Here is a 19,401-nt window from a genome sequence, read left to right as displayed (position 1 = left end):
AACAGACCTGAGAACGAAGAGGAAGGAGGAAAAAGTGTAAAAAACATGATTTGTGGCATGATGTGCAAACAATCATCTCAATTTTGATGTGAACAAAATAAAGGAAGTAATGGTAGATTTCAGGAGAAATGGAGTCAAAGGTCACTATTTTCATCATAGAAGAAGAAGGGGAGGAGGATAAACAGGTGTTTATTCTAGGAAATACATTTCCAACCCTGAAGAGACGGATCAGGCTGAAGAAAGAAACTTTCTTCTACAGAAAATCAGGAATGCTACGGACAACCAACCAAACCCTTTGAGCAACTTGTTCCCCTCCTCACCTGTGGGGGCGCTGCACTAACAACAACACTAAAACCTTTGAAGAAGAAGCTGAGCACAACTTCCTTCTACACCAAAATGGAAACTAAAATGGCGTCAAATTTTAGAGGTTGGAGGATTTCTCTGGCCACGAGCCATTTCTCCTGCTAGCGTTAGGCTAGCACGTTTGTTTTGGCTGTATTTACTCAGAATGCCCTGCGCTGTAGTTCACTTTTAGCGGTCACTGGTTTTCTATTCTATAGATATAGGCCACTATTCTATTCATCCCAGCAGGGAAATTATTTCGCAGTTACAGCAAGAATTTTTTATACACAGATTAACACACACAGGCAGCCAGCTAAGCCGGAGGACATTTTGAAGGAGGACGTGCGGCAAAGGTCGTCGGGACCGGGAGTCGAACCCGCGACGTCCGCGGGTCTAAGGCCTCCAAATGTGGGGCGTGCTAACCCCCTGTGCCACCACAGCACGGCCCAAGGGTGGACCAGAGTTCAATTAGCATTCATACCTCCACAAATGAACCGGACTTTCTAGGTCAAGCGGACTGGAGTCGTGTTAAATCGGACTGGAGTCGTGTTAAACCGGACTGGAGTCGTGTTAAACCGGACTGGAGTCGTGTTAAACCGGACTGGAGTCGTGTTAAATCGGACTGGAGTCGTGTTAAACCGGACTGGAGTCGTGTTAAACCGGACTGGAGTCGTGTTAAACCGGACTGGAGCCGGGTTGAAGCGGACTGAACTGGGTGGTGGGAGCATGCAGCCTTAAACAACAACAGTGTCTTGAGTCAAAGGCATCTTCAGAATAGTTGCAATACAGACTGCTACAGGAGATCAGCATGTACAGCGTTTAATTTTAACTTTTAATTTTAACTTTGGGATCAATAAAAGATTTTATAATTTGTCGTTATGGAAGTCGCTGAGGAGGAGGAGAGAGAGGAAGAGCAGCAGCTGAAGGAGGAGGAAGAGGAGCTGATGAAGCTGAGGAGGAGGAGTAAATCAGTGTCGAGACTCAGACGCGGAAGAAGAAGCAGCCTCTGAAAAGGAAGCGGCAGCAGAATGAAAGGAGCCTCCGCAGACGGACGCACCACTTGTTGAACCACCTCCGGCTCCCCGGGGCCTCTCTGCTCCTTCTCCCGGGCTTCGATTCTTAATTCTGGTTCTGTTTCGGCTCGTTTCCCGCTGCCAGCCTCACGGCTCTGACTGGAAACGCGCTCATCAGGGGGTCCAGAGGCTCCATACCTCCGCAGAGCCCCGTTGTCTTCAGGTTCGTCGGATCGATATGTCATCTTTTATTCATCCCGCCTGCTGAGCGCCGTCTCCGGGAGGCGCCGCCGGCTGGCACCGCTGTCTCCGGCCGGCCGGATCCTGCTCGGCGTGGGGAGCTGCTGGGAAGCCAGCCGGGTAGTTCTTCCCCTCTGAATTAAAACCGCCCTGGCTTATGTTTGTGGATATTTCTGGTTCCGACCAGAAACACACCTGGGCTGGTTAGCTCGCCGGCTCGGCGGGACCCTCCACACCGACCTGAGCGTCCTCTCCGTGGGGGAAAACCGCTGGATCCGGCCGGTGAAATGGCTCTTTATCTGGAGACAACAGACTCGTGATCAGTATAAAACTGTGATTTGTTTAATTTGGAACCTGATGGGTTTGAGTTGAATTTCTGGACCTGGATTAGCTTCCGAAGGAGGAGGGGGAAACTCCGAGTCCCTCCCCGAACAGAGCGCCCTTTCCCCGGGCTGGCCGCCGCGTCCGGCCCGCTGGGATGAGCTTACTGTGGGGCTGAACATCCATTAGAACAACGACGTTTCTACCTCAGAAGTCGGTTTGCTGTACACCGTGTAGTGTCCGTGTTATAAAACGGTATTTACGGACATGGCCGAGTCGACCCGGCCCGGCCCGGCGGACCCCGACGCCGCCAACTGCCGGGCTGCGAGTCCGGCTGCCGAGAAGAGGCGGGCGCAGCAGTCCACGATGGGCCACTGCTTCAAGAAAGTCACCCTCACCAAGCCGACCTTCTGCCACAGCTGCAGCGACTTCGTCTGGGGTCTCATCGGCTTCCTGTGCGAAGGTAAGACCCGGCCTTAGAGGGTTCGGTCCTCCGGAGCTACCTGCAGCTTTCAGAGGCATCCCGGCTCCAACACACCTGAATCCAATGAACGGCTGCTGGTGAGGAATCCAGCAATTTCATCCGCTCTGTTGGAGTAACGATGCATCTAAAAGTTGCAGGCCGGGATCCCTGGGGGACCGAACTGAGCCCGGATCTAATGGACAAGACCCGGCCTGTCAGACACAACTGAGGGCAAACAGTTAGAGGGGTTTCCTCCATCCTGGGGTCAGAGGTTAACTCTCCTCTTTCATGTCTGTAAATCGTCTCCATCAATTCGGAGCTGCAGTTGAGTCGTTGGCATGGCAACAGGAGGCGAGCGAAGATGCTGTGTGTGTGTGTGTGTGTGTGTGTGTGTGTCCTGGAGAGATTAAGAGGGAGCTGTGATGTCATCGAGGGGCTTCATCTGCCACCATGATGTAATCAGAACCAGGAGGCCGGTTCTGTGGGTCGGAGAGAGAACCGGATCCATTATTAACCTTTCAGCCAGCTGACCTTCTGTGAGCAGCAGAAAGTGTTGTGTGGTGTGACAACCTGTGACCTCTGACCCCAGCTTCACTGGGACAGAGGCCGATTCAGGAACCCAGTTCTGGTAAAACCAGCGGGTCCAGAGCAGTCCTCCTCAGGCTGCTGTGTTCCTGACCCGACCGGTTCCGGTTCTTCCCAGAACCCAGAACTGCTCTGCTATCTATTTATAGAAACCATTTGCATATTTTTCTCAACAAAAACATTGAAACTGACATTCAAATTCGTCCGTTCAGAACCGCGTCGGTCTAACCGATCGGACCGGCAGATCACGGGGAAAGCCTAGCGTCACCATGGAAACCAGAACGTGCTGGCATTCGCCAGAGGGGTCGTGACATCTGAGGGGTTGCTGGTCCGTTTAGCTCAGCGCTGCTAGCGTCTGATTCTGATGAACTGAAGAACGGCCATGACGCGCTAGAAAGTTAGACGGAAGGAAAAGTTTCATTCAGGCTGCAGAGAGGAAAGTGAAATATTTACTAGTCAGACTAACCTAGCTGGGATTTGAGCCCAGGATGATAAAAAATAATTTGATTCCAAATGAAATCAGCAGTCAGGAATCGTTCACTGCAGCCATCCTCCATGCTGGAGCTGAGCCTTCACCCTGACCTTCATCTCCTCCTCTTCCTCAGTGTGTAACTTCATGTGTCATGAGAAATGTCTGAAGACGCTGCGGGCCGTGTGCAGCTGCATGGCTCCGACTCAGGTTCAGGTGAGTCTGCAGAGCAGCAAGTTATTCACACAAACATAAATCAGCATCAGCCTCAGAGCGCTTTTCATATCTCACTTTCAAAATGGCCGCCATCTTTGAGCGGCCACTTTGACCAATTATCACTGTTAAATGTTCCCCATTTCATGACTGGGATGAACTTTATGTCACATCATGTTTTCCACTTTGGTCATCATATTCATACAACTTTAAAGTGATAAAATGTAGCAGAAAGTGACGCACAGACCGTCGTTTTAATGGTTAGCATTAGCTTCTGCTAATTTTTTAATGTGTTTAGCAGGTCAGTGTCAGCATAGTTGAGGTTTTTTGTTTAGCGACATCCAGCTGTTAGTGAACCTAAGTTTCTGGTTAGCTGGTCTCTTAATCATTAGCATTAGCTTCTGCTAACATTTTAATGTGTTTAACCATTTAGTGATGACTTCCTTCATTTTTTAAATGTATTTAGCTGATTAGTTATTTTATGTATTTACAGATTTAGTGTTAGCTTCCGCTAGTTCTTTTATGTGTTTAGCGACTTAGCAGGGATCCTGGTTGCCCCTGAGGTTCTGTAGAGTCCAGAACCTTTAGAGATGGTTCTGATGGATGTCAGAGACTTTTGAAGTTCTGTAGCTCAGCGCCTGATGTGTTGCTGTCTGAGATCTTTTAGTCTGCTTCTGTTAAATGAATGAAATCGTCATGAAAAGCTGCTAATTGTTTTCTCTGTTGATACTAAACCAGCCAATCAGGAGCGAGTGTTACAGGTCTCTGTCTGCTGCCCCCTGCAGGTGCCGGTGGCTCACTGCTTCGGCCCAGCTGGTCAGAAGAAGCGTTTCTGCTGCGTGTGCAGGAAGCAGACGGAGGGAAGCACGGCGCTGCGCTGTGAAGGTGGGACCAGTTCAGCCTGAAGCATCATCACCAGTCAGACCAGTTCAACCTGCTGATACAACCAGTATGGTGATTTCAGAGCTCTGATGGGAATTAAGAGCAGCAGTGTTGCCGGTCTGAGATGATTAACACCATGCTGGGAAACGTTGTGCAGACGACCTGGTCTCCAACAGCCGGGCTTTGACTAGGCCAGATATCTGGACCTTCATCTATATTAACTTAAAGATCAGATGAAGAAATGAAAGCAGAGATTTGATCTTCCTCTCTGTGCGGCTCTGACAGTCGCTCTGTCTCCGCCGTCCTCACGCTGATCGCCCCTGATAAACTACTTCCTGTCTTCCAGTGTGCGAGCTGCACGTCCACGCCGACTGCGCCGCCTTCAGCTGCGCAGACTGTCGCTGCTGCCACCTGGACCAGAACCTGCAGCAGGTAAAGCAGAACCATGACAGAACTGGAGTCTCACATGTTTATTTCTGAGTGGGGCCGGGGCCCCATGGCCCCCTCCTGGCTCCGGCCCTGAACTTTATTCAGTGATGTCCAAACTCCAGCTGCATAGCAACACTCTTAATTATTGGGCGCAATTAAGTCTGTTTTTGAGTAAAAAGTTACTGGAGATTTGTGGCCCTGTTTATTATTATTATCTTTCAGCTGGAACATTAAAATGAAATCAAAACAATAATAATAATATTAGGGACGCTCCAATCAGGTTCTGATACCGATCATCCATGAGGCCGATCACTGATCACTGACGATCATCTGGATTGACTGTTAACTTTTCGCTTTAGGTATAAATGATACTATGTGATCTGGCAAAATTGAAAAATGATCTGGCAATAAATTCACATAATTTAGACATAAAACATGCAAAAATAGTTGCAGGCACAAAACAGCAGCTATTCAGTAAAAATGACTGAAAAACCTGCAATCAGTAAAATAATATTTAACAGTAAGGTTAGTAAGTAAGTAAAGTTTATTGCTAAAGATTTTCACAGACATAAAATCATAAAGTACTGTTTGATAGAAATCAACCTTAAAACTGTACAAAATATAAAACCAACAGAAGAAACGATAAAATCCAGAGATAAAAGCCTGAGAAAATAAAAATGTTTTAGTTGCTTTTTAAAAACCTCCAGTCAGAAAACAGAGCTGTGAGGGCCACAGCCTGGGGGCCACCGACTGAAGGGCCCGGGGCCCTTTGGGTTTTAACCGTGTCCGTGGAGCAACCAGGAGATTCAGAGTCTGAGAACGAAGCAGAAAGTTTAGTTAAAACCTGACAGAAAACCAGCAGCCTGGCCGTGTTACTCTGTGGGTCAGCACCAGAACTTTAAACCAATCCTACAGTCGGCTGGGAGCCGGAGGAGAGACAGGAAGGACTGGGACTGGCTGCTGAGAGAGCAGGAGGAATTTATCCAACAGGTGAAAAGGGCGTAACAGTAGCAGACGTTGTGAGACTAAAGCATGAATGATTTCCTCCAGATCAGCCTGGAGACCATCTGTCTGATTTTAGAAAAGTTTCTTAAATGAAAGAAACAAGAACAGGAAACGGCCTTAATGTGAGTCGAAGCCTGATGATGAATCAAAAGTGATACCTGGATTTTTTACCTTTGATTTTAGGAAGGATCCAGTTTTCTGGTAGATATTGTGTTGCAGGTGACAATAATCAGTTTCTGTCTTACTGGTGTTTAAAACCAGACAGTTACTGGAGAGCCAGTCACTGATCCGGGACAAACTCTGGACAATCCTCTGTACCCTAAATTAAACACGAGTCAAATAAATCTCACAGCACAGCCTTTATCACAAAATGTCAAGTAAAAAAGGAAACATTCATTAAAGTCAAATCCAGGTTGCATCAAAATAAACAATCCTGAGTTACTGAACTAAAAGTTTCTGAGAGCCTGGCTAGCTGAGTAAAGCTAGCTCTGAATAGAATAGAATAGAATAGAATTCAACTTTATTGTCATTGCACTGTCACAAGTACAAGCAACGAGATGTAGTTTGCATCTATCCAGCTGTGCTCTACGATATATAATATTTATTTACAGATGTACAAGACTATGTATGTATGGACTATAAGGGGTTATAGCAAGAGATATAGATATTGTGTATAAATATAAATATGGGAGCTATATGCACAGATTATACAGATTATACAGAATATACAAGAATGTTAGGGAATGGATTATACACTGCCTGGCCAAAAAAAAGTCGCCACCTGGATTTAACTAAACAAATAGGTACAAGCCTCCTATTGGATAAGTACTGCATAGGCGATTATCTTTCAGCTGGCAACAAGTTATTTAACCCCAGCTGATGCAATGAGTAACTCCTCATTTCTTAAACAACCATGGCAAAAGACACATCCTGTGGTCGTGGAAAATACGTTAGTCTGTTTAAGAAGGGTCAAATCATTGGCATGCATCAAGCAGAGAAAACATCTAAGGAGATTGCAGAAACTACTAGAACTGGGTTAAGAACTGTCCAACGCATCATTAAAAACTGGAAGGATGGTGGGGAACCATCGTCTTCCAGGAAGAAATGTGGTCGGAAAAAAGTCCTGAATGATGGTGATCGGCGATTACTTAGACGTTTGGTCAAATCAAATCGAAGAAAAACAACAGCAGAACTCAGGAGTATGTTTAATTGTGAACGCAAAAGCATTTCCACACGCACAATGCGAAGGGAACTCAAGGGGTTGGGACTGAACAGCTGTGTAGCCGTAAGAAAACCTCTAATCAGTAAGGCTAACCAGAAAAAAGGCTTCAGTTTGCTAGGGAGCATAAAGATTGGACTCTGGAGGAATGGAAGAGGGTCATGTGGTCTGATGAGTCCAGATTTACCCTGTTCCAGAGCGATGGGCGCATCAGGGTAAGAAGAGAGGCAGGTGAAGTGATGCACCCATCATGCCTAGTGCCTACTGTACAAGCCTGTGGGGGCAGTGCTATGATCTGGGGTTGCTGCAGTTGGTCAGGTCAAGGTTCAGCAACATTGTGGCCCAAAGAATGAGGTCAGCTGACTACCTGAATATACTGAATGACCAGGTTATTCCATCAATGGATTTTGTCTTCCCAAATGGAACGGGCATATTCCAAGATGACAATGCCAGGATTCATGGGGCTCATATTGTGAAAGAGTGGTTCAGGGAGCATGAGACATCTTGTTCACACATGGATTGGCCACCACAGAGTCCAGACCTTAACCCCATTGAGAATCTTTGGGATGTGCTGGAGAAGGCTTTGCGCAGTGGTCAGACTCTCCCATCATCAATACAAGATCTTGGTGAAAGATTAATGCAACACTGGATGGAAATAAATCTTGTGACACTGCAGAAGCTTATTGAAACAATGCCACAGCGAATGTGGGCTGTAATCAAAGCTAAAGGCGGTCCAACAAAATATTAGAGAGTGACCATTTTTTGGTGCCGACTTTTTTTTTGGCCAGGCAGCGTATATGTATATAATATAATACAAGATAAATAATGGCAGATCAAATTTACAGGTTGTATGTGTGTGTGAAGAAAACAGTCCGTGATGTGTGTGTGTGTGTCTGTGTGTGAGGAGGATAGTCCATGTGTTATTGTTGTATGAGAGGATAGGGGAGTACAGTCCTTATAGTTTATGTTTTATGTCAGGAGGCGTTCAAAAGCGTGACAGCTGTGGGAAAGAAGCTGTTCCGGTGCCTGGTGGTTCTGGTCCGTAGGCTTCTGTAGCGCCTCCCAGAGGGCAGGAGGGAAAAGAGTGTGTGTGCTGGGTGAGTGGAGTCCTTTGTGATTTTCCCGGCCCTTTTCAAACACCGCTTCCTGTAGATGTCCTTGATGGCAGGGAGCGGTGCCCCGGCGATATACTGGGCAGTTTTCACCACCCTCTGCAGCGCCTGCTGGTCGGAGACAGAGCAGTTCCCGTACCAAGTTGTAATACAGTTGGTGAGGATGCTCTCAATGGTGCAGCGGTAGAAGTTCGTGAGGATCTCTGAGGACAGGTGGTTCTTCCTCAGGGTCCTCATGAAGAAGAGGCGCTGATGCGCCTTCTTAATGAGTTTGGAGCAGCTGGTCGTCCAAGTCAGGTCCTCGGAGATGTGGACTCCCAGGAACTTAAAGGTGTCCACACGCTCCACCACTGTCCCCTTAATGTGGATGGGTGGATGTGGGTCAGCGTTCCTCCTGAAGTCCACGATAAGCTCCTTGGTCTTCTCGGTGTTCAGCTGCAGGTTGTTTTTGTCGCACCACTCAGCCAGACGGTCTACCTCCTCCCTGTAAGCGGCCTCGTCATTATCTCTGATGAGGCCGATCACCGTGGTGTCGTCTGCGAACTTGATGATGGCGTTAGAGCCGTGGACAGGTCTGCAGTCGTAGGTGAAGAGGGAGTAGAGGAAGGGACTCATCACACAGCCTTGTGGCACTCCGGTGTTTATGATGATGGTGGATGAGAAGTGGTTGTCCAGCCGGACATGTTGAGGTCGACTGGTCAGGAAGTCGAGCAACCAGTTACACATGAGTGGACTGATGCCGAGGTCTGTGAGTTTGGTAATGAGTTGTGATGGGATGACAGTGTTGAATGCTGAACTAAAATCTAAGAACAGCAGTCTGGCGTAAGTGTTCTTACTGTCCAGGTGAGAAAGGACAGAGTGCAGCGCTATAGAGACTGCGTCCTCTGTGCTCCTGTTCTGCCTGGCTAGCTGAGTAAAGCTGGCTCTGATTGGCTAGCTGAGTAAAGCTAGCTCTGATTGGCTAGCTGAGTAAAGCTAGCTCTGATTGGCTCTGATTGGTTGGTTCTGACTGAGCTGAGTAATTCTGCAGAACACAGACAGAGGAGATCAATTATCTTTTTCAGAAATTGTCTGTCTTATGTTAGGACAGTGAAAGTTTTAATACATATGTAAAATATTTTGTCTGTTTGTTGAAGTTTCCTGCTGCAGCTTTAAGCAGCTTTACGTTTACAGCAGGCGGTTTTCCTGCGTTGAGCCTCCATGCAGCCAAACTCCGTCAAGTTTTAGTTTTTTAGATGCCATGTTAGGTTGGTTGTGTTGATGGATTGTCGTGCTTCATCCTTGATGTCATTTTTGCAACACGCAAACGACCTCATTGACCTGGATCCTGATCTTATAGCCGAGAATAAATGAGTTTAACTGAGCATAAAAACATTTAAAAATTAGATGTATCTCTTTTAATGTAGCAAAAAATGTAAGTTTTAATCAATTGTTTTTTTGTTGTTTTTTTTTATCGCCCCGCAAGGGGTCTTTTGTGACTCTAGTGTCCCTTTTTCAAAATAGGCTGACAGGAAACGGGGAAGGAGAGGGGGAAGACATGTGGTAAACGTCGTCGGGTCCGGGAGTCGAACCCGCGACGGCCGCGTTGCCTCTGAATGTGGGTCGCGCTGACCCCTCCGCCACCACGGCACGCCACCAATCGTTTATGTTTATAGAATACTTTGCAGCAGCTCAAATTCCTTTACTTTATAAAAACACCAAAATAAAAAGTCATAGAAACAGTCGACAATTTCAGAACAAACTTTAGATTTTGTCATCATTAAAACCATCAATACATCAAATGTATTGATCAGTGTTTCATATCTAATGAATCTCTGACCAGCTGGATTTTATTCTGGATTTAAACGAACTCGGCGTTTCGGTTTTCGATCTGGAATCGGTAACAATTAAAAACCATTTATGTTTTTAGGTGAGAACTAATGACTGGGCTCTGGTTCTGCTGCCTGTAGGAGTGATGTTCTGGTTCTGGTTCTGACCCACAGGAGTCTCTGCAGCATCAGTGGAGGGAGGGCGACCCGGCGTCGGCGCGCTGCGAGTTTTGTCGCCGCTCCTGCGGTTCCTCTGAGGTTCTGTCCGGGTTGAGGTGCGAGTGGTGCAGCGTCACGGTGAGTCCAGCCGCTCCAGAACCCGCCACACCAGAACCGCCGCGGTCCAAACGCCGTCCTCTGTCGCCCCTGCAGAGCCACGCATCCTGCTGCCACCACCTCCCGGCAGAGTGCGCCCTGGGGCGACTCCGCAGCATGATGCTGCCACCGCCGTGCGTCCGACTCCAGTCCAGGAACTTCAGCAAGATGCAGTGCTACCGGATCTCTGAGAGCGGCAGCCAGGACCGCGGTGAGGGGGTTAATTAATACAACAAACATTAACTTTAATCTTAATTTAAAAAGTAATTAATCTTAATCTTACTTGAAAAATTAAGACTAATTTGTTTAATTACTATGTTTTTTTTGTTGCTGTTGTTTTTAGAAGAAGCCATGAAGCTAAAAATGAAGCTAAGCTAACCTTGTTTTTAATTAATCTTTAATTTGTTTGCATTCTTTTCCTCGTCACAGAGTTTAAACAGAATCTCAACCGTTTGAATAAGAAAATAGTTTCTGAATCAAATCAAATCATTCACTGAGCGTCGCCCCCATGTGGATTCAGTTGATCTCAGGGGGCGGAGCTTGATGACATCATCAGTGAGTGCGACCACTTCCTGTGATGTTTGCGAAACCAAAGCCACAAACGTTCAGATGCTTCCTGTCAGCAGCGCCGCTGATCTGAACTGAGACACAGGAAGACGTGAAAACATTTATCTGTAAAATAACGAATCAAACTGAGAAATTAAATCTCCTCAAACTCCAAATAAACAAAAAATAAATAAAAATTACTTCCCCGGGGAGGAGGCCCCGGGGAAGACCCAGAACACGCTGGAGGGACTATGTCTCTCGGCTGGCCTGGGAACGCCTCGGGATTCCCCCGGAGGAGCTGGAACAAGAGGCTGGGGAGGGAAGTCTGGGCCTCCCTTCTGAAGCTGCTACCCCCGCGACCCGACCTCGGATAAGCGGAAGAAGATGGATGGATGGATGGAAATAAAAATTGACAATAAATTCAAATGGATAAAAATAATTAAATAATAATCCAATAAATTTAGTTATTTACATAAATTCATCTTATTTATTTATAACAAGTTAATTAGTTTATACATTTTAATGGAAAGATAATACACTGATAATTATTTTGGAATAAAAACCATTAACATCATAAAATAATAAAGTCAGATTAAATCTGTTTTTTCTTTAAAAAAGTATTTAAAGAATTTTATTTAAAAATGTAAATTTTGTTTTATATAAAAGGTGAATCATTTTAACCAGTGCAAACTATTTAAAATAAAATGTAACCGTTTTGTTCCAGTTCCATAAACTGGTTTTAATGGATCCGCTCCAGTTAACCTTTGACCTTCAGGATGTTTAGCTTGTGAAACGTTTCGACTTTCTGTCGTTTCCATCAGATAACTGGGATGAAGCCGAACCAGCAGCTGCGGCGCCCAGAGAGCTCCAATCTGCAGCTCCAGAGACCAGTAAGACCAGTTACCGCACCAGTACCAGACCTCTACTGGTTTAACTGGTTCAAGCATCCAGGGGTCTGGCTCAGGGTTGGATGTTTGGTTGGATGTGAACTGCTGTACCTGCTAAGGATCCAGGAAGTAGTCTCACTCCAGCCGCCAGGGGTCAAAAGGTCACACTCTTCCTCTGTGGTTTCAGGTAAGCTGGTCATCAAGGTGTTTGACGGCGATGATGCATTGAGACGCGGCTTCTTCCGATTGGTTCCCAGCTGCCGAGGCATGAAAAACGAGGAAGTGGTGAGCCTGATGCCACTTCCCAGGAATCAGCTGGGAGCAGCCATGTTGTTTCTGTCGGTGACCTCAGCCTGACCTCTGACCTTGGCTGCTCTTCTGGCTCCGTCCTGCAGGAGGCAGCGCTGAGGGCCTTCTACCTGCCCGGCGAGTCTCATCACTTTGACCTGGAGAATGTCGGCGCCGTGCAGCGTCACCATAGCAACAACTTCCAGAACCAGAACGCCGGCGACGCCCGGATGCTGAGGGCCAAGCTACGGCGTGATGATGTCATCAAGGTGCACGCTGCATGGAGCAGGTGAGGTCATCCTGAACCCTGTTTGACCCCCGAGGGCTGGTTGCCATGGATACGCCTCGTGTTTCAGGTCGAGTGCAGCGTCAGTGGAAGTGTCAGAGACGAGCACAGCGGCGTCCGTTCTGAGCGACGTTCTGCTGCAGCTGGACAGACAGGTGAGTTATTACCTGTATCATCTTTATTAGTTAAGTTTGTTTTATATTTATTTATGCAACATGTTCTCCATTTTAATAAAGGAACTAAGTTACCTTCAGTTGTTATATGAAATGTAACTGGACTTCTGTCTCTTTAAGAAGCTCCAGCTCTTTCTGAAGCTCCGCCTCCAGGAAGTCGTCCAACATGGCTCCTCTATTAACCCTTTAATGTTTTCACTCTGAGCAGCAGCTCCTATAATGAGCTCAGCAGCTGTTTGCTAATTACTGCTGGCTAGTCTGAAGGAGCTGAGAGGGGGCGGAGCTTCACCTCAGCGCCCCCCTCAGGTAAAAGGTGGGCGTTTCAGCTGATTGGTCTGTTTCAGGGCGAAGATGCGTCCAGCTTCAGTCTGCAGGAAGTCTGCATGAGCAGCAAGCAAGGTGAGCAGCTGGGTGTGTTTCAGTGTGTGTGTGTGTGTGTGTTTCTAACTCTGTGTGTGTTTCTAACTGTGTGTGTTTCTAACTGTGTGTGTGTGTCCTGCAGTGCAGAGACAAACCCTGAGTCCTCAGGAGAAGATGTTGGACAAACTGCAGGAGATCAGGAAGGTGAGTCGGATGGAGCTTCAGGTTGTGTTGGTGAGATCAGAGCTGTGAAGGTTGACGGTTGACGGTTGTTGCTGTTGCTGCAGCTCTCCCTGCGACAGATGAACCAGACCCGTTTCTATGTAGTCCAGAACCAGAACCCTGTCGTGCAGGTCGGCCTGCTGATCTCAGGACTGCCCCCCCTGCTGACCAAAGAGGAGTACTGCGGCCTGCTGGAGGAACATCTGGACTTCAAGGGTGAGTCTGCAGCGCCCCTGCTGGATGGACTGAGACCTGCAGGTTAATTATTAACAAATAATCAGCTCAGGAGAACGTTAGTAACCGATGAGTCAGCATCTGGTTACCATGACAACGGCTATCTACAGGATGGTTTGGTTTGTCCAGATGGAGGAACGCTGCTCTGCCCGGCCCAGCAAACGCATGAATGATGCAAACTGAAAAACACAAACATAAAAATATCCAAATGCAACAAAAAACAGAAAATGGCATCAAAACAAAACAAACTGTTCTCAGACCAGATGTTGCAACTGCAGACAGAAGTTTGCAGCGTTTTATTCCTGCTGCTGTTTTCAAACCTGCTTATATTTTCTGCGCTTGCTGCAGTTTTCTGTCGCTGTGTGTTTTTGCCCGTCAGCCTCCGTTGCTCTGACTCGTTTTCCTCCGTGTCGCTCTCTGCAGGTCACCTGGTCATGCTTACTCACTTCTATGAAGCTCAAGGTGAGGCTGTTACCATGGAAACCACTTTTTCATCAGGGCTTCGAGACAAGACCTGAATGAACCCGGGGATCTTAACGATCTGCAGTGACGTGTGTTTCTCTCTGTGTGTGTGTGGGTGTTTCTGTGTGTGTGTGTTTCTCTCTGTGTGTGTGTGGGTGTTTCTGTGTGTGTGTGTTTCTCTCTGTGTGTGTGTGTGGGTGTTTCTGTGTGTGTGTTTCCAGGTGCTGTGGCGCTGCAGATTAGCTGCTTCGCTGAAGCAGAGAGGATCTACATGTTGGCTAAAGACACGACCATCAGCAACAAGACGCTGACATCACTAGTCATACCTGAGATCCAGGTGAGCCCCACTGAACTGGTTCCACTGGAAACCAGTTCAACATCCAGACCGGCAGCTTCCAGTCGGCAGCCATCTTTATTCAGTTTATTTATGGAATCAGATTCAAGGAGTAAAACCCCATTTTTTCCAGAAATGTTGAATTTGAACCAATCATAGATTCAGAGCTGATTCTGAACAAATGAAGCTCATCTGTTATATAGATCTATGACACATAGAGTGAAACACTTCCAGGATTTATTTATTTCAGTTCTGATGGTTCTGGTGGCTCACAGAGAATAAAACCCAACATTCAGCCCCTCAGAACATCAGAATTTTCCATCACATCAATAAAAAATATTATATTTTAGCCAGAAATGTTCATCAGGACTGTTTCTCCACTCTGATTGGCTTTTTTTCTGTCCTCTAATTGGCTGGTTTCTCTTGGTTCTGGTTCTGGTTGCAGTGCCAGAAGTTGGGGGACGCAGTCTGCCCCCTGCTGGTGTTTGTGAACCCGAAGAGCGGCGGGCTGAAGGGCAGAGAGCTGCTGCACAGCTTCAGGAAGCTGCTGAACCCCCACCAGGTGTTTGACATCACCAACGGAGGCCCGCTGGCAGGGTGAGGGTTCTGGTTCTGGTTCTGGTCCAGAGGCTAATTGACCTGCTGGTGTGATGGAAGAACATGTTCCTGTGCTGCAGCCTCCACGCCTTCAGGGAGGTTCCCAGGTTCCGGGTTCTGGTCTGCGGCGGCGACGGCACGGTGGGATGGGTTCTGGGGGTTCTGGAGACCGTGAGGCACAAGCTGGTCTGCCGCGAGCCGCCCATTGGCATCGTCCCTCTGGGAACAGGTGAGACCGGTGGATCCTGCGGAGGTTCCTGTCCGATTGCCGTCTGACGCCCGGGTTCCTCCGTTCTGATTGGTCAGGGAACGACCTGGCCCGGATCCTGCGCTGGGGGCCGGGTTATGGCGGAGACGACCCCCACCACATCCTGGCGTCTGTGGACGAGGCGGACGAAGTCCAGATGGACCGCTGGACCATCCTGCTGGACGCACAGGACGTCTCAGAGGACGGGACGGACGGCGGCGTCCTGGAGCCGCCCAAGGTTTGACCAAAGGCTAGAGAGGATTTCAGCCTAAACAAGAACCAGGCTTGGCACAGACCTGCTGTTCTGAAAAAAAAAACACTGAAAAATTCAAGATGGCCACCATTGTTGTCAAGGAGGATTTATTATTGCACAAAATTTAGCTGTCAAAAGTATTTATCTCAGATTAATACTTTTGGTGTCAAATAAAACATAATAATACCCACAGAAATCATATTTACTAATACTTTGTCATTTTTAAAGATGGCCACCAATATTTATTTTTGCACTAAAATTATATGAATGTCTTTGATGTCAAATTATAGCCTACATATTTTGAACCATAGAAATAATTTATATTCTCTTGGTATGTCGTTTCCTTTTTCAAAATGGCCGCCATGGTTGTAATGAAGAATAAATGTTTGAACTAAAATCAGGTGTAGTTGTTTCCAGTGACGAACTCTGCTAATGGTAAACACATAAAAACATTACTAGGTGCTAATGCTAAACTGCTAAATACAAACAAAATTACCTAGCGCTAACCATTAATTCATCATTCTTTGAGATGCTAACAGTAAAATCCTCAGTTCCTAATTCTGCTGGATTTTATTACTGTAAACTTTACAGTGTAAAGTTTTATGAACATGACGAGACATAAAGTTCATTCATTTCAATACTTAGTTAAAAGGCTCAGGAATGGCGGCCATCATTAAAAATGTCCGTCATCCTGAACTTCAAGTGTCTGATGGGAAGGATGAAAACATCCAACCTGAGGCATTAGCATGCTAATGCTAATGGCTGTACCAGGACCTGTTTTCGCAGGATTAGCTGCTGTAGCCGGTTTATAGCTCGTCTCCTCTCAGATCGTCCAGATGAACAACTACTTCGGCCTCGGCATCGACGCCGAGCTCAGCCTGGACTTCCACCTGGCCCGGGAAGGAGAACCCGACAAATTCACCAGCAGGTAGCCTGGAGGATCCGACCCGTCTGACTGATAAACAAACATCTTATGCTCCTGAACATGAGTTGACCTTCCTGCCCTCAGGTTCCACAACAAAGGCGTTTACGTGAAGGTGGGTCTGCAGAAGATCAGCCGCAGCCGCAGCCTCCACAAGGAGCTGCAGCTGCAGGTGGACAAGCAGCCCGTCCCGCTGCCCAACATCGAGGGGCTCATCTTCATCAACATCCCCAGGTAACACACAGAGACGCACGGCGCCCCCTGCAGGACGGCGCTCCGCTTCATGTCCGCTCCTCTCTGCAGCTGGGGTTCCGGAGCCGACCTGTGGGGATCGGAGGCCGACAGCCGGTTCTCCAGGCCCAGGATTGACGACGGCCTGCTGGAGGTGGTCGGGGTCACCGGGGTTGTCCACATGGTGCGGTGCCGCCGGGTCGTCTCGGATCGTCTCGGCCTAGCGTCGCTCCAACCTCTGACCTCTGCCGTGTCTCCACAGGGCCAGGTCCAGAGCGGGCTGCGCTGCGGGATCCGGATCGCCCAGGGATCCTACATCCGCCTCATCGTTAGCAAAGAGCTTCCTGTCCAGGTGGACGGCGAGCCCTGGCTGCAGGCGCCGGGACACATCATCATCTCTGCTGCCGGACCCAAGGTACCGAGGATTGGCCCTGCAGGTAGCCGTAGCTCGACACGGGCCCGGCTGGACCCGGCTAGGCCTGCAGGTTCACTGGTTACTGGTTCCATTCATCCATCGTGACCTTTACTTGACCCTTTACCTCACCTTGTCCCATCTTTCTGCAGGTCCGGATGCTCAGGAAGTCCAAACAGAAGCAGAGGAAGTCTCCGTCCAGCAGAGGCGGACGCTCAGACAGTCCGTCCTCCAGAGACGGGGGACACTGACTGGACCGGACCGGACCGGACCGCCGGTTCTGCCTCTGCAGCTGCTTCCTGCCGGAGGCCGGGACGGTCCGGTCCAGTTCCGGTGACTGAGATTCCACTCATGTAGCTTTGTAGCCACAGACCCACAGGAAGACACACGCAGGATGAAGGTTCCACTTCCTGCTGAGGAAGAGGAGGAGGTCAAAGTTCATCCTGCTCCTAAAACGAAAATAATCATTCAGGACGAGTGAGGAGAAGAACCGGGTTTATCAGGTCCGAGCGGAACCAGAACCGCTGCTGAGCCGTAGCTGTGGATTTATATCATCTAAACGTAGAAATATCGCAGGAGGAAGAGGAGGATGAAGAGCGGCATCCAGACGGGCCATTTGCTCTGCAGACATCTGGACCAGAACCAGAACCGGGTCAGGTTCTGGAGAACATCCAGAACATGGACAGTAAGCTCCTGGTTCATTGCCACATTACATGTTTTGACTGGTTGCCATGGTGATTCCCGCCTTTTCTGGGGCTCATTGAGGAGGCGGAGCTCCAGAATCTTCTGGTTCCTGCAGAACATTAGAACCTCCAGGTCCAGTTCCTCCAGAACCAATGAGGGAGTGGACACGTCTCTCTGCTCTCTGATTGGCTAGAAACCAGGAAGTCCTCCAGGAGTGGGAGACTGAAAGTCCTACGATTGGACGGAGAAACAAGTTGAATTCAGAAGGTTCTGGATGTTTAACCGGGTCAGAACCAACATCACTCAGAGCTGGACAAACTGGAGAGCAACTGGAAAAATCCTCAAAGTTAAACTGGAAGAACTGGGAAAGGAATCAGAATTTTAACTGGGTAAGGGAAAGTCCAGCTTCCTGTGACCCGGTTAGAGTCTGGATGATGGTCCTGATGGGTCTGCTGTTCCTGATGGTTCTGATGGTTGTGCTGGTTCTGATGGACCCTCCATGTTGACGGGGTTTAGATTTACTGTAGCTCTGATGTTTACTTTTAACTGTCGTATTTTTCTTATTTATGGTGCTAGAAAATAAAACCTGGTGACTTTCTGTGTTGGCCGTTCTGGAGGTTCTGGAGGTTCTGGGTCAGTTTTACTTTAGAAACGTGAAACTGCAGGATTCTGTTTGACCCGTCTGGGAAATTTTCAGAACTTCTGACTGAAGCGTCTCATCCAGCTTTGAGCTTCCTGAGGGTTCAGGCTGCAGTTCTGCTGACTGGCCAGCAGGAGGCGCTGCAGGGGGAACTCAGAGGCGTTAACTGTGGAGCTGATCTGTTTTATGAAGTTCTGTTAATCATTGAAACAGAACCGAGCGGTTCTGGTTCTGGACTTTAAGCTTCCTGCTGGTCTGAATGGAAACGTGAGACTCGGCCGGGCCGGGCGGCACCAGAACCACAGAGGTTTTGACTGAAAGAAAATAAAGTAAGGCATCTTTTATCCCCACGGATCGATACGTTGGGATTAACAGGCTGATCAGGGTTTTAATCCAGGAAGATAAAATGTTTTTGGGTTTTAAAAACTGAATTTATAATAAAACATCATCTGGGTCCAAAATGTTCAGATTAATCTCACCTACTTACATGAAAAACATGATTATTTTCCAATCACTCTTACATTTATATCCAAGTTTTCCATCATCTTTATAGTTTAAAGTCATTATTTTACTAAAAGGAAATATGTCCACTAAATTGGTTTTAAACCGTAAAGAATATCCAGATGTCATTTTATAAATTTATAATCTCTGAAAATATTTGACTTTTTTCCTCAAACATTTAATTTAATCTCATTATCATCTAGTTTTAGACTTAAATAATAAAAAACGAGAGAATCCCCAGATTTTCTTCAATTTACAGTAAAAATAATCTGACATTTTCTTTAAGTTTTATGAAGAGTGCCAAATTGCAATACTAATGGAATCATTACTTAAGTGTTACTAATTTATTAAAATAGAAAATAATCCAGAAACATTTATTGAAGATAATGAATTATTTGTGCCCCAATTAAATATTTTAATTTTTAAAAGTAGATAGAATTATTCCATGATTTAATAAATGTTATGAATTAGCACATTATGAATTAATTTAAACTGTAACTGTACAGGGCTGTTTCTAAAAGTATGTCATGAAATAATTAGATGTATGTATGTAATTTAATTGAGACACATATAATTAACATTAAAATACTTTTGTATTTATTGCTAGTTTTTCATGGTGACGCATTTAAATAATTATTTAATAAGTTATTATAATTTGGCATTCTCACTAAATGAACACAAAGAGCACCAGAACAACAGCACAGGA

The 19,401-nt window shown here is 47.0% G+C and overlaps 1 protein-coding gene across 2 annotated transcripts; it reads left to right on the top strand.

Moving 5' to 3' along the window:
- The first annotated feature begins 1,215 nt into the window (after window positions 1-1,215).
- On the top strand, window positions 1,216-19,112 carry dgkq (diacylglycerol kinase theta). 2 transcript variants are annotated; one of them, XM_023328836.1, is made up of 23 exons: window positions 1,216-2,379; window positions 3,570-3,649; window positions 4,432-4,531; window positions 4,875-4,960; window positions 10,276-10,398; window positions 10,474-10,627; window positions 11,784-11,852; window positions 12,037-12,134; window positions 12,245-12,426; window positions 12,494-12,578; window positions 12,941-12,995; window positions 13,099-13,160; window positions 13,244-13,394; window positions 13,836-13,874; window positions 14,096-14,211; window positions 14,654-14,805; window positions 14,886-15,034; window positions 15,112-15,290; window positions 16,133-16,233; window positions 16,315-16,461; window positions 16,531-16,642; window positions 16,721-16,895; window positions 17,023-19,112. In XM_023328836.1, exons 1-23 carry the CDS (start codon window positions 2,184-2,186, stop codon window positions 17,205-17,207), a joined length of 2,796 nt encoding a protein of 931 aa, XP_023184604.1. In that variant the 5' UTR covers window positions 1,216-2,183; the 3' UTR covers window positions 17,208-19,112. The 2 variants fall into 2 exon arrangements, with proteins under 2 accessions (XP_023184604.1, XP_014329266.1); XM_014473780.2 differs by having other exon boundaries at window positions 1,218-2,379; window positions 16,721-16,873; window positions 17,023-17,207.
- Window positions 19,113-19,401: the final 289 nt, after the last annotated feature.

The sequence above is a fragment of the Xiphophorus maculatus genome, chromosome 23, assembly GCF_002775205.1.
Source record: "Xiphophorus maculatus strain JP 163 A chromosome 23, X_maculatus-5.0-male, whole genome shotgun sequence".
Lineage (NCBI taxonomy): Eukaryota > Metazoa > Chordata > Actinopteri > Cyprinodontiformes > Poeciliidae > Xiphophorus > Xiphophorus maculatus.
Note: the sequence above shows the minus strand (reverse complement) of the source record. Positions and strands in the feature narration are given on the sequence as shown.

Coding starts and splice junctions, on each gene's coding strand:
- dgkq (XM_023328836.1), top strand. CDS start 2,184: ATGGCCGAGTCGACCCGGCCCGGCCCGGCGGACCCCGACGCCGCCAAC. Junction 11,853..12,036: donor ATCTGCAGCTCCAGAGACCA/GTAAGACCAGTT, acceptor CTGTGGTTTCAG/GTAAGCTGGTCATCAAGGTG. Junction 16,896..17,022: donor ACCGAGGATTGGCCCTGCAG/GTAGCCGTAGCT, acceptor ATCTTTCTGCAG/GTCCGGATGCTCAGGAAGTC.